This window comes from Heterocephalus glaber, unplaced genomic scaffold (genome assembly GCF_053883595.1).
Source record: "Heterocephalus glaber isolate CG9 unplaced genomic scaffold, H.glaber_assembly_v1.0 deba00001472, whole genome shotgun sequence".
NCBI classification, from domain to species: domain Eukaryota; kingdom Metazoa; phylum Chordata; class Mammalia; order Rodentia; family Bathyergidae; genus Heterocephalus; species Heterocephalus glaber.
In genome coordinates this window covers 93,177,924-93,193,017 of record NW_028258315.1, presented here as the reverse complement: position 1 = coordinate 93,193,017, position 15,094 = coordinate 93,177,924, and the positions used below count along the sequence as shown (strand labels likewise).

The following is a 15,094-nucleotide window of genomic DNA, read 5'->3' as shown; positions in this document are numbered from 1 at the left end:
AATCATGTCTTGCACTAGGGGCACAATTTCTCCTTTTATCTGATAAATTATTTCTGATTTCATTTTTTCCAGATCCCCTTTTGTTGCCAGTTCAGTGGGTCCAGGTGGTTGAGTATCAGAGTGTTCCATCTCATTTCCCTTTGAGGTTGCTGTAGGTGATCTGGAAGTCTGATTTTGAGACTTATTTATATGTTTTCTCATTTTGACTGGGGTGGGGGGCTGTTAGTGCCTGCACGGATTACCTCCTCTGAGCTGGGAGAGGTGGGACAGGGGCCAGGAGCAGTGGTAGGGATGGTGACCCAAAAGCCCTTTCCTGTGGGCTGGGAGCAGCGGGAGGGATGGTGGTCGGGAAGCAGGAGCAGTGGGATGGCGGCTCAGAAGCCCCTACCTCTGGGCCGGGAGCCGTGGGAGGGATGGTGGCCTGGAAGCCCCTTCCTCTGGGCCAGGAGCAGCAGGACAGAAGGTGGCCCAAAAGCCCTTTCCTCTGGGCTGGGAGCAGCGGGAGAGATGGTGACCAGGAAGCCCCTTCCTCTGGACCAGGAGCAGTGCGATGGCGGCTCAGAAGCCCCTACCTCTGGGCTAGGAGTAGCAGGACTCAGTACCTTGGTCTGGTGGTCTTGTGTCCTCTGCGCCTTTGTAGTGTGGAACCAGGTGGCTGCCTGTCTGCAGCGGGGTGATGCAGCATCTTCCACATAACTCGGGACCTCGGTAGGGTGTGAGCAGACCTGCCTGTCTACAGTGGGCTGATTGGGCGTCTCTGGTGCAACTTGAAGAACTAATTATGTTTTTAAATGAAAACGCAAATCTGGATTCAGATATTTTAACTTTTTAAAATTAAAGTTCAGTGATACTTAAAATGTACGAGATTGGCCAGGGATTTAGCTCAGTGGTTTTGCTGCCTGCCTCTCAAGCATAGGGACCCAAGTTCGATCCCCGGTACAAAAAAAAAAAAGTATGAGATTAAAGGAGAATTCAAATAATACTAATTTCATCATTAATTCAATATTTTACTTAAGCAGAAACTTTTTCACTGGCCACATTTGAACCCAACTTACAGAGGGGGGGATGTTAGTATATATATTTTGAAAATTCTGTAAGTAGGTTGTCACTGCATAATAACAGTAAAATTGAGGCATATATATATATATAATACTTGCCATCTGATAACATATCCTACAGTAGCATAGCCCTGTGAGTCCCAGTTATGTTTACATGCATTTGTAATCGTAGGGTTTATGGTAGTTCTTGTTTGGTCAATCTCCTGCACATATATGGCAGCTAAGATTAAATGAGCATACATTGCACTTCTGGTTCTCTTCCTACAAATACTTTTCAGTTGCTGCTATTGATATTCATAGACTTGGAAGGTTACTGCAAGCAAATATTATAATAATAATTATTGTTCTCAGTATAAGTTATATAATTTGAGAAGGGTAACTAATGAGTATGCCCAAGGACAGACTTTTTACTATGGAAAAAGCCAGGAGATACTTCACTGTTTATCTTTGTGTCTAAAAAATGGACTCCCCATGATGAAATTTGAATTGCATGAGAAAATGAATGTGTGCTCTTATAATTGACTGGGTAGTACTCATGTCAGAAATTGTGATGTTTCATTATAAATGTACGTATTGAGAGATCCCCATGAGGCCTCTAGAGAAAGACATAGTCATTTCCTATGGATGCTTTCTAGCGTTTTTATGCAAGGCAAAAAAGAAACCTTGAAACATAGTTGTTTTGGAGTGTGTTTTTTGAAAGTCATAGTTTGATCAAGAGCTTTTAATGAAACTAAAAAAATAATTCTGTTTTCAAAAACCCAGTGTTTCCAAAAAGCGACACATTCCCACTGTTGGCTCTCATTTCCCAGTGCACATTAGTTAATGACAGTCTGCAGATGACTGTGGAATCTGATGATCTTATTTTCATTAATGGGAGCCCAGTTTAATTGAACCAGAGAATCAGGTCTGGTTATTGAAGCTGAGCATTCAGCCACTAATGACAAGATGAAGTGGTCTGCTAAGCACAAATCAAAACTAGCAATTTACTTAAAAATTAGAAGGCAGTTTTCCCTAGTGCACTTCTTTCCATAGCAGCAGTCTTATTAGATTTTCACCCCTTTTTTAAATAAGACTGATATCCCTACTTCCTAGCACATTTGCAAATGGGTAAATTAATTCATCTGGCCAAAGAACCATAAAATAATCAGCTAATTATCTTTGGAATAAGTGAAATCTGTATTAGAATTTCTTCTTTGGGTTCTGCATTATGAAAGCAACATTAAAACCGAATAACAAAATCTGCTCTGAAGCAGATGAACCTAGAAGGAAAAGAATTTTAATTCTGACTCAGGAAAGCCAAGCTGCTCTTCTCCTTTTCTAAACTTCAGCTTTTGGCTAAGCTTGCTTTGGGTTGATTGTTAGTTAAATGCCACAATCTTTAGTTTCAGTGTCTGGTAATAATTCAGAGTAAACTCAGTATAAACTTACATTTGAATTTCATATCCTTTTTCTCCATCTTCAGTAAAAAAGAAATATAACTGGTCACATTCCTTCATTTAAAAAAATGTCAAATGGTTTAGAATGGACTTTGATCAGTATATCTGAAATGTTACAGCAAAGATGGTACAAACCATTCATAGAGTTTTAATTTTCTGTGAAAATTTTGTCAAACATTTACAAACCTTAATATAATAATAAAACAATATTAAATGTGAAGAATGCACTTTGTCAGTGTGATAATTGCATTAATCTGGTAGGTTGACTTGTACCAACTTTCCATTTCTCCTTTAGATATTTATAGCAGCATTGCTTATAACAACAAAACCTACAAATAAACTATTTGTATGTATTTGGGAATTAATGCAATAAGCACACAGTAAGATACTGCGCAGCTGTCTAGACTGACCTGCTCTGTCAGTGATGGTCTAGGAGGTCTCGGAGCCATGTTAAGCAGTGAAAAGTGGAACCTAGTGGTGTTTCAGTGTGATCCCACTGATGTGCATAAAAACGATGGTCATCCATGTAGGATATGTGCATACGGAAACACAAAAAACTTAATGATTGCCTTGGGAAGTGAAGTGGACACAGGGTCTGGGAGGCCTTATAGCTCTATTAGAGAATTTTAAGTCTCTATGTTTAGTACTTATGTCAGCTATATGTTAGAGCAATTATTGGACATTTCCGCCTTCTTTATACTTTCTGTATTTTGAAAAATCCTAAATTGCTGTAAAATTAAAATATATTACTCTACTTAATATGACTGTTTTTACTTAAAACTATACAATGGGAAAGAAACCCAAAATTATTGGCAAAATAAATCTATAAATGTATATTTAAATATTAAACAAGTAATGTTATTTATACTATAGTAAGGAGCTATCCATATATATCAGTATGAATTGTAAAATATTTTATTGGATTGTGTATTTTCACATACAATTTTAGCAGTGTTGAATTTGTGTCTGTAATCATTAGTGATCTTCAGTAACCCTCAAGGCATTCCTAGTCACATCACTGTGTTTTTACTTTCAGCAGAGCACTTATCACTGCCTGGATTTTCTTTTTTACTCAGTTGCTTATTGCTCTCTTCCACTAGAATTTGATCTTCAAAACTTTAGGAGTCCTAAGCACAAGGGCCCGAGTTCGATCCCCGGTACAAAAAAACAAAAACCTATAGAAGTCCTATTCATGGTTTTTAGTTAGATGGCTTTATAAATTTGCATAGAAAGTAAATGTGGACTTGAACAGATAAGGATATTTAGCAGCAAATCATTATTGTCGTCATCAGAGCTAGCATTTCGTACCTCTTCAGTGGGTTCCTAGCTACCCTATTTAATCCTTTAACACCATAATCAACACTTGGTAGGTGATGAAACTGAGGCTAAGACCAAGGCCTAATGAGAGCTAGAGCTGTGGTGTGACCAGGCTGTCTGGTTTCACAGATCATTCTTAACTGCTAGCTCCCTTGAAGCGGTTTCTTGGTAGTGATTTCAAGCCTCATCTTCCCAGTAAGCCTGCTCAGTTTATAGGAAGCTGCCTTATTTCTAAGCCCAAATGATGGAAATCATCTACCAAGGCCTGTAAATAAGGTGTGCCTACTATTCAAAATGGAAAGTTTTTTTGAAATAATAAAATCATTTCCCTTTTAAAAATATGTCTGTGTTCATTAAGGAACAAAAATCAGGCTAATTTTTTTATAAATTAAGTTGCTGATGAAAAGTAATATCCTGTATACATTATTACTTTTTATCTTGTCAGCATATCCCAACTTTACACAAATGATGTTTTTGCACTAAGGTCCTCCTCCTTTCAGCATAGAAAGAGATATTCTAATTTTAGCTTTTAATATTATTTTATTGCCTTTCAAAACTGTCAAACTTTTTATTAATAAGATAAGCCTAAGTACTGGTTTTAATTATTTGCAAAAGTCGAAGACTGATTGTAATCCAGGCCTTTCCTGCTTTAGTCGTTTACTTATCTACTTTTCATTGCACTTTCATCGTTTACAGTCTGGTGGTCTTCTAACAGATCTGAAACAAGTGTTTAATTAAAGCACTTTGCATCCGGCATGCACTCTCCAGTTAGGCACAGCTCCCCGTGTTCACCTGTGGCTTCTTGCTGTGTTACCTTCCTGGCCCTGGACCTGCTTCCGTTTGCACGGTCCTCCACCCCATCTCTTCCTTCCCTCTGGAAAAGGGTATTAAACTGGTACTATATTCTGTGTTTGATCCCTCATAAGCCTTACTTGTCCTTATCACATGCACTGAATTATCATACTCATGAAGGTTTTTGTACTTAGCTATGCAGTCATCAATAGACCCATTTTTTATCTAGCAAAACAAAATTTTTTAGTTGATGGGTTTAGCAGATTGCATTGGATGCTATTGGATGTGCAAAGAATCCCCTGCCATGCCCTTTAAGCCCACTACAGGCCGTATCAGGTGTGACAGGAGGAAGGCCTATAGAGGCCTTGGCTCCTGAACCCCTGCCCTGAATGTGGGCAGATCTGGTGAGTTTCAGTTTCTTCCTCTGCAGAGATAGAATAATAATGTCACATCCAGGATACCGGAAATTGTATAAAGATCTGTAATGCACCATGGTATCCTTTATCATTTAGGTCTCAAGTTAAATACTATTTCCCAGACCCTGAGGAGTAGATACCAAGCCCCTGGCAAACACACTTACCACCCTTTCGAATTTTTCTTCATATCTCTTATCACAGTTGTAATCATGTGATTGTTAATTACTCACTTTAACATCCATGTTCCCAATGAGACTGAGCCGTCTGAAGGAGGTGGCTGTACTCCTTATTCCATATCTTACCCAGTGCCTGCCCAGACTAAATGCCCAGTCGCTACTGACAGAATGGGTGAATGGAGGAATAAATAACTGAACAGCCGTGTGAGCTGTTAAATACTACTCAAGATGGAAGGTGTTAATAACTTGTTTACTAAGCATTTAGTCCCCACTAGGGAACATTTAGCATGTTACATCACTTTTTCAATACTTAGAATACTCAGCATGTTACGTCACTTTTTCGTACTTAGAATGGGTAAGTACTTTGCCTAAAATAATATTGCCATTCTAGATAAGTCTTTTCCATATTTTTTTACATTCTCTGTAACAACACATACACTAAAATAAAAATTAATCCAATTCAAAGACTGGACTTGGTGCCAGCTTTAATTCTGATTTGATTGTTAGATAATAGATGTAAGGTTGAGCACAACCCCTGAGTGATTAGAGTTGAAAATCCAGCAGATTTTTCTGGTTAGGCTTCAGAAACCCTTCAAACTTAAATTACTATAATAATTAGAACATTGTATCTTGAGACAAAAATGAATGTTTATTTTTAAAAAGACAATTAGAGAGTAGACCCTCAGGTTTTATAATTTAACTACAAAGTCATGTACCCCTCAGTAAAAGAGCAAAGTAATTAATGGTAACATCTCTGACCTGCACCAAGTTCATTTTCCACAAATTCAAGGAAATTAAATGCCTACAGCATGACTTTAATCTAATCCCTTGATTGTTAATCTTATTTTATGCATATTGCTCTCAACTCTTAAAAGAACTCTTTGTAGAATTTAAAAGGCATGAATTTTTGCTAGTAGTTTTATTAAGACTTTTCTCATAATAGGAACTTTGTCCTGTCTACTTTTTAAGAAACCAAAAATCTAAATTACTTTTCCTTCTAAGTTTTAATTAGGACCCTATTCTAATACATGGAATAATACATGTTTATAGAGATAATTATGAACCAGGTTTTAAGACTTGATGTGCTAATTGTAATAATAGGCTAATGAAATCTGTTTAAAAGGTCCTAAATAGTGAAGTGTTAGTATGCTCTGTTTTGCAAGGGGGGAAAGTGTAATTTTTTAAAAATAGATTTAAATTTAAATATGCTATGGTAGCTTACTCTTTAAAGAAATCTTATAGTGGAGTCTCTTATAAATACTGAATAACTTATGCAGAATAAAGTCTGATTTTCTATGATTTAGAGGATTATAGCATATCAGATTTAGATATACCTTTAATAGTCATTAGGTGTTCACTGCTAAGCAAGAGAATCCTCTAATACGTTAAAAATATTTGGGAGTTATTTTATTGCAACCATGAACATTGAATATATTCATTTTGTTGAAATCATGGCTAGAAATGTGAGTGGAACTCTTCTGTGGGAGAATTACTAAAATTCTCCCTCCTCTCAAAATCTTCTTTTTAATCTTGCATAGTATCCATAATCTGAGTGAGATTTTTAACCATTGCCTACCATGTGCTAAGTAGGCCTCAGCAGATGGGGGATACACAGAGGACCAAAGAAATGGTTTTTCACTCAAAAGAATTTCAGTTTATTGGGAGGAATCTGCATTTAGATGAAGAATGTGCAAAAAAACATCAAGGAGAAGAAGTTGTCCTTGTAAAATATTTGAACAAAAAGATCCATAGCTGAGTAGTTCCTAGAATTGAGAGTGGGAGCTAGTTGTGTGCTGGTACAGAATCCTCCTGTAGACCTGCACTGTGTCCCATGCGACCTTCTACACCCTCAGTAGTCTTTTCTTTCTGGGAAAATCTACATGACAGTAAGATAAATGATCACAAAAAATATAAATGATGCCTATCAAAGATTTTGCCATGTGGTCTGCAATTTGAGCATCATTTCTTTCTATTAATCTTGAGAGACTAAAAACCATTTATTCAAATAGATATTTATAAATGCCTAGGAAAAAATAGCCGCACACACAGCCAAGTCTGTTTGGCAACACTAGGGCATTTCAGTTGTAACCTGAATAGCATCTGATTATGGCACCAGAGCACTGCCACCATTGAGAGTCTGCTCTTCAGACAGACCCTTTGACCCTACCCCCACATCCTGGAGTTGCACAGGCCTGTCCAGCCTGCCTTGTTTTACACCTAAAACCCACAGGTAGATTCTTCTTAGAATGAAATTCTTACCATAGTTAGAAATATTTGAGTTATTTAATACAGCTTTCCTTCTGACCCTTTTCACTTAATGGTTCATTCATTTTGCTCAGCAAGAATCTAATATGTGCCTGCTCTGTGTCCAGCACTGGGCTAAGTTTTGGCATTGCTGGATGACAGTAGGCCACTGCATCCATATCTACCACAGTACACATTAGTCACCGAATCCCATCCCAGTCACAGGTAAAAGTACACTGCTGACAGCTTCTGAGAGGAAAAGTCTATGGAACTGCCTGTATCAGGGCACCTTGCCCTCGTGAGGAAGATCTGGAAGACTTGCCTGAGGAAGTGATTGTTGGGCTGAGACACAAAGGCTGGGAGAGAAAGGAAGAGCTTTTGGGCATGGCACAGCATACAGAGATGCTGCCACAGCCAAAAGAACTTAACAGGCTAATCTGCTGGGAGAAGCACATTTAGAGAGAAGATACAGAAACATCAGGGAGAGGATGAAAGCAGAAAATGAGGGGAGTAGGAGAGGAAGCTGTGTCCGAACAGGTTCACCCAGGTAAGGTGAGGGGCGTTCTCCTTACTCCAAAGAGCTGAGAGTGAAGGAAGGGAGATGATTCCGCTCAACTTACGTTTGCATCAGACCTCTCTGGCTGTGTTTTAGAGAAAGGATGAGGCCAGACAGCTGCGCAGACCTAATAGACACTTGGGAGGCGGCTTTGCAGCCATCTGGGAGAGGGAGGATGGTCCCCTGCATGTTGGTGCTAGTGGAGGACATGGGAAGAGGCAGACATGGACTGAACGTGGAGGAGGTGAAGGAGGCGTCAGTCTGACACCGAGGTTCTGACGGCTCATTCATCAGGCCGGGTTTCCAGCTGAAGTGTCCCTGAGACACGGAAGAAGAGCTGACTGAGGCTACTGGGTATAAGCAGTGGCGCCCAGAACTGGGGAGTGGACAGAGATGTAAATTAGGGAGTCATCTGAGGTCTGGATCTGCCTGAGAGTATCGAGAGCAGCTGCCCAAACTTCTGCTGGCACACCTTCCACATGTCAAAAAGTTCACCACCTCAGCCAGCAGACATGCTTTAATTAGAGGTTCTTTATTTGGACTAAAAGTTTTCTGAACAAATCCTACATATGAGTCCTGATTCTGTCTTTTAGACAAGTGGGATTCCTCTTCTGCCTAATAGGGCTTCAGGAACTTGAAGAAAACTGGTGCCACCTCAGGCTGTCTGTCCATGAAAACTTCCTGCTCCATTCAGCCATCTAACCCCTGCCCACATCTCCACCTTCATTATTAGTGTGAGCACAAAAATAGACCCCCAGAAAACCATCCGTATGTCCACACACATTACCTCCGCTCAGACCTAACTATCTGAAGTTTTCTGAGCATGGCACATTTCACAAACCTGCGTGCCTTTTCTTACGTTCCTGCATAGGGGTGCTTTGAAATTCTGACCCATGTAGTCACACTTCATAGCAGAGCCTAGTGAGACCAACCACTAGCCAGAGGAGTAGCCTCGAGTGGGAGGGCAGGGGGGAGTAGACAGGAGCTCACGTATGCCCAGACTTGGAGACGGCGTGGGCTTCTGCAAGGCCTTCACCCCAGTATTCAGGTTGGTCCGTCTTGCAGGTGGGGCATAGCAGATTTCCAGGTGGTAGCAGGTTTTTCAGTTAAGGGCCCTCACCCTCAGCGGCTCTGTTAGTCCAGAGGGCTGACTGTGCTCACAAAGAATCCTCAGTGTGGTCTAAGGCGATTCCGACCCAGCTGCTTTCATCTAGATATTCCCCTGCAGGCCTGAAAGTCCTCCACAGGATCTTCCGTGGCTTGTCAAGAGGTGCTGAGGAAAGAGCACACGGGATTACGTAGGAGATTTTAGAGGCCAGAAAATAGCCTACACTTCTCATATTCTGCTAACCCAGTCAGTTACATGGCCTGTGTCCCTTCAGGGAAGGCTCAGAGATGTAATTTAGCTCTGTGCCCAGAAAGAAAGGTAGGATTTGGTGCAAACACCTGGAGATACTGGGGAAAGTAAGATGTATTTTTGATAGCTTCTCTTTCTTTTTTTTTTAAAGAAAAATATTTGAAGTAGTGGTTCTCAAATGATAGTGTAAAAATTACTAGAGTCACCTTGTTAAAAAATATTCTGTCTCCTCCTATGCCTTAAAAAAAAAAAAAAAAGAAACAAAGACCTGATGGAGCACTTGCATTTTAATAAATGTTAAAGGGAGTGGGCTTGGTGACACAAGTCTGTAATCCCAGCTGCTCTGGAGGCTGAGGCAGAAGGATCGCCAAGTTCAAAGCCAACCTGGTCAATTTGAGACCCTGCCTCAAAAAACAAAAAAAAAAGCCCAGAATGGGGAGGAAGAGACTCACACATCATATGGCACCTAGACTTCCAGGAATATTGTAACAGTACTTGTCATCATACCCACTAACAGTTACCACTTTCCTTTAACAAACAGATCAGTTCATTAACAGAGGAACAGGTAGTGTACGGAACAGTAAAAGTCAAGATGTCTGTCACATCGCCTTTGGATCCAAAGTTCTTGGACCTCCTCCACTCTCTGGCAAAAGGAATAACTTGAGGCTGTCCACTGAGGTAGGAACAAGGTTTAAAGTGTTTATCCAAGCGTGGAGGGTGGGGTGGGGAATTTTAGGCAATATGTGGGCACATTTTGCCATCTCTTTCCAAAAAAAGGCATTGGATCATGACCAGACACCATACATTGAACAGATTCTAAAATGCTGGTTTTTATTTTTAATTTTCTCTGAAATTCTGAATGCACAATTTTTCTTAATTTAATTCCTACCTACTGAAGATGGAGTGTACCATAAGCACACTTTACCATATTTTACCCGTGCGTCTCAGAAACTTGCTTTTCTAATATTTTATCTCACATTATTTTTCTCCTTCCATTTTAATTGCAGTATTTCCCTTTCCATCATTTTTAACCTCATCTTCTCTAGGTTTTTTTCTTACTGTTCAAATATATTTTCCTATGAAGATTCTATAGGAAATATGTAACTCATTTTTTAATATGCAGATTAATTTCTTTTCCTTATAGACATTAAGGTCCATTGGGTCCAAAAATAGCCGATCCTGCCAGCAGCCCACAGTGGAGAAGTGTGTTAACAGCACAGAAATGTCAGCCTTGCTGATGTCTGAGACTGAGGAGCAGAGAGATAAAGAAAATATTCACCAAGTAAAGCAGATTGTACCTGTTCACGGTAAGAGTCATGCAGAAAGATTGAGAGCGGGTAAAAATAATGAGAAATGTTCTTGTTAAGGTAAATCAGAAGTTGCATTCATGACTGTATCTTAAGTCCAGAGACTTAGCATTCAGTAATGAAAAGAGTGGCGGATACTGAAATAGAATTCTTACACATATATGTCTTCTGGAACTTACCATTGTATTTACTCCATTATTTCAAGTTGCTGTAGTATTCTTTATTTCTGCATTATGAAAATAATACTGAAATAAACATACCGTTGTCTCTACAGTTTGAGAACATTTACGTTTTCTTAGCTTATTTTCATCTTTTAATGAGTTGCTTTGATTTGTGGTGTGCTCTCTGTCTTCTCTCACTGGTATAAAAACTCCTCTATGGGGAAGGAAAGAAAGGACTCCTGTTCCATTTTTCAGATGGAGAGTTCCAGCCTAACAGAGAGGACAAGTGATCTGCAGAAATCATGAGAACGGACTGGGAACAGAACCCATGTCTTCAGACTCCCTATGAGTTTTTCCACCCTTACTGGACTGGCTTTAGTGAGGGTGGAAAGAGGGCATTTGCATTCGTTTTACTTGCCTTAAAGGTGTGTGGTGACTATTTCAGACAGTGTTCTCCTATGAAGAAAAATGTGCCATAAAGAACTGAATAACATAGATAGGTAGTCCCAGCATATCTGGCCCAGAAAGGCCTTGATTTTACGCTGTCTAAGCCTCAGTTTCCTTGCCTTTAATGTGGGAACACCATCACTTCTGGCGCTAGTAATAATAACAAATAATGGCTGCCTCAAAGAATCATTGTGAGGGCATTCAGTCAGGAAAAACAGGTCAGTATATCATATTGCATCAAGAAATGCAACACGTAGTACGTATTAAATGCTGCTGTGAGTAGAATTATTACAGATTAAATTGTATAAGAAATCTCCAGGTTTGACCTCAGTTCTCAAGAATTCTTCAGGACACTACTCTGTAAAGTCTTATTGAAAGCAGACTTTTAAAAGAAGAAATAATTTTTGTGTACTGACTGTCAAATGTCATTTTTTATATTTTTACTATAGCATGTGGCATGATAACATCTATTAAATTACTTGCAGCTCTCTATAAATTGCATGAATAAAATTTACCAGTAATTTGAAAGTCTTAAATGAACCTGATATTGCAGTAAGAGTAAACACCTGTGCTCTGTAAAGGAATAAGTTTTTGATACAGCTTCACATTATGTCAAAATGATATGTGAATATTCTCATTATAGTGATAATTATATTTACTAAATTATTTCAAGTGATGCAATTCTTTCTGTTCTGGCTTTTGTTCTGTGGTATGAAACTGTACCAGCCGATCTGCCTATTATGCATCCACATCCCCCTCAAGAACCTTCAGCAGATAAGAATAATAACAGAAGAAGATTCCGGTTAAAAAGCACCAGCAGGGAAAGGGCAGAGACACCCAGCGGTATGGCACTATTTCAGTATTATCTGAGATCTGTATATTATTCAGGGCAATGGAGTCTCTCTGCAGGTTGTAAATTTCAAAGGATTATGAACCAATTCATTTAAAATATAAATATCTGTTCTACAGGGATTATGGAAATCAAATTTTCTACAAAAGAATTGCTCTAGAGCCCTAACAGAGATTTGCTGGATTAAATAGATAGCACTACAGAAATAAAGGACTTCTGCTTTTACTGTAAAAGGCTGAAAAGCTTAAATTATTATTTTGTTTGGTTTGGTTGGTTTGGATTTTTTAGTGGCCCAGATGTGGTACAGGAAATTTTGACCTGCAGACTTTACTGAAATTGAACTTTATTATAATTTTTCAGATTTAATTTATGTCTTTTCTTTTTAAATTGGGCTTTTTTCAGATTGCTTGTTGCGTTTTCTGTCTCTCCATTTGGATTATTTGCCTTATAATATAATGTAGTTAAAATTTAAACTCTTTGCAACCTACTAAGCATAAGATAAATGTAGGTGACTAATAGAGTTATTCCTTTAAGTACTGAATCCAGTATGTGTAGATTTGTATATACATATATTAGTCTAATCCTGAATCCAACTCAAAGGGTATCATATATATATGAGCTAGAGCAATGTCTCAAAACTGTAAGGATTATGACTTCACTGAAATTCAGCCTGCTAGGTTTCAAGTTAGTTTTGTAAAAGAGTAAATAGGAAAACTAATTCTGTGATAATGCCTACACCCATTTTCTTAAAGAGCTAGAAGAAAGAACTTGATTTAAAGAGATTTGTTTAGTAATTATAATTTTTTAATCCATCTTATATGGAATCCAAGGAAAAAATGAAAGACTAAAAATTATATGGGTTTGGGGATTCTTCCTATCATATATTATATTATTATATCATATCATCATATCATATATTATCATCTATTATAAAATGTAACCCTAAAATGTCCTTGTGCAAATACCAAAAAATTTCAAGATAAACCTCTACAAAAATGCAGCTGAGTCCATCTTAAAACATTCTGCCAGAAAAAATAAAACTACATATAATCTGTATTGTCATCTCTCATTTGCTTTTCAAGAATCAAGTGCAAAAATATACCAAATTAATACCTTTCTTTAAAAATTGCTTTTTATAAATATCAAAAGTAGTAATAGAATGGAAACTGTTTATTCCAATAAAGGCAGTTCTTCAGGAAACAACAAGAATGAAGATGAAGCAACAACTGTCCTCACCACTGTGACCCAGCAAGTAGAAGAGACATTGAAGCCCAGCACTGCAGGACACCTACCTCCTGACCAAGCAGGTTGGTGTCTTTACTCTTAACAAAATAGAACTAAGCTGAATATTTAAAATCCAGTCATTTTGGAAAGGTGTGAAGCAGACATTTGCTAAAATTTTGCAATTTTTTTATAAATCTCTTTTGTTAACCTTCATCTTATGTAAGGCTCGAGTGGATGAAGAGTATTTTTATTTTCAAGTTTAATGCCACTGTTGTGCATTAGAATGAAAATTTAAAACTGTGAGGTGTATTCCCATGACACTGTCACCCTCCCCAAAGACCATCTGTTGCTACCTTTCTCCAGTCCTCTTCAGAAATGGAGATGATTGGAGCCAGAGCACCGAGTCCATCAACCTGTCTTGCCTAGCAGGTGTGTACTACTTTTACAAAGGCAAACTGGTTTTGAGCAAAGGAAAGGGGAAAATAAATGAAAATGGTTTGTAGTCTGTCAGTCTTATTTATGCAACATTGAAACCTTCATTAAAATGTTAGGCGCAATTAGTGTCTCTAGCATAAATCTGACTGTGTAGAAAAACTAATTAGATGTTTAGGTGATCATTCTTGCATTTATCTTGTTTGCTGAAATATTGTGATTACACAGTAATTTACATATTTTCCTAAGAAAATACACCAAATTATTCATTACAATTGATATGGAAATACTTGAGGAAAAAGTACAGATTCCACAAAATCATGTGGTAGTGAGATAATAGAGTTAGTTTTGTGTAAAACACTCCTTTGACTCTGACTTTTTGACACTAGGTAATATGTTTGCCAGTAGGTCATACAAATTGTTTAATTGCATACTGAAGATTTCCAGTATCTTCTCCAGTTTCCTTCACATATCTATGTACCTAAGGCAACATACTGTTTTCGTAGTCTTTCTCAGCATTTTTAGAGCACCTACACTGTACCCACTATGTGCCTAAACCATACAGAAGGGTATGTGATCCAAAATGAGTGCCCAGCAATCCTGTGCATTTCTCCTGCCCATCGCTGCCTGCCTCAGGACCATCTGCACCCTCGGAGAGTGAGCAGATGAAGTAGATTTAGCCACTGGCCATGTACAGACAGGTCCTGACCCTGAAAATGTGAGAGCTGTCCCTAACAGGTTCTCTCCAGGAAGTGTACATTTATCACCCTTTTTACCAGGCCAGTCATGATATATAATGGCAGCCCTAGGTTAAGAAACCAGTGAATACAATTGTGAAATATTTTGTGTTTGTGCCATCAGTGTTGTTTTTTGTTTGTTTGGGGTTTTTGTTTTTGTTTTGTGTTGAGTACTGGGGATTGATCCAAGGACCCCCATACTGAACTACATTCCTAGTCCCTCCCCTTTTTAATTTGTTTTGAGATAAATTCTCATTGTGTCACTGAGTTGTCTGGGCTGGGCTTGAATTTGTGACCCTCCTGCCTCAGCCTCCCAAAGCGCGGGGATCACAGGCATGGGTCATCATGCTCACCCGTTAATGTTATTTTTATCAAAGTTTTTCGGTTTTGTTTTTGTTTTACTTTGCCTTTACAGTGTAGGTTTTAAGGTTGGCAAATCTTAGATCTTGGTTTCTTTTATTGTGATTATAAATATAAAAGGATTCAGGAATCAGCTATAAATTACCACATCTGTATTGTGGTTCTACACAACAAACTTTTGCAAGATATTTACCACTGAAACAATATAGGAAAAAAAGTAAAGT

General features: G+C 38.4%; 1 protein-coding gene across 14 annotated transcripts in view; it reads left to right on the top strand.

Moving 5' to 3' along the window:
- Cfap20dc (CFAP20 domain containing) overlaps nucleotides 1–15,094 on the top strand; it is a 241,213-nt gene that overhangs the window by 124,811 nt on the left and 101,308 nt on the right. For 13 of the 14 annotated variants that reach the window (XM_004864448.3, XM_087182493.1, XM_021244043.2 and 10 more), the window contains 4 exons: nucleotides 9,894–10,030; nucleotides 10,497–10,659; nucleotides 11,994–12,110; nucleotides 13,302–13,424. In XM_004864448.3, the coding sequence (XP_004864505.1) occupies nucleotides 9,894–10,030; nucleotides 10,497–10,659; nucleotides 11,994–12,110; nucleotides 13,302–13,424 (540 nt within the window). The remainder of the gene's footprint in view (nucleotides 1–9,893; nucleotides 10,031–10,496; nucleotides 10,660–11,993; nucleotides 12,111–13,301; nucleotides 13,425–15,094) is intronic. The other variant, XM_021244038.2, reaches the window with a different exon arrangement.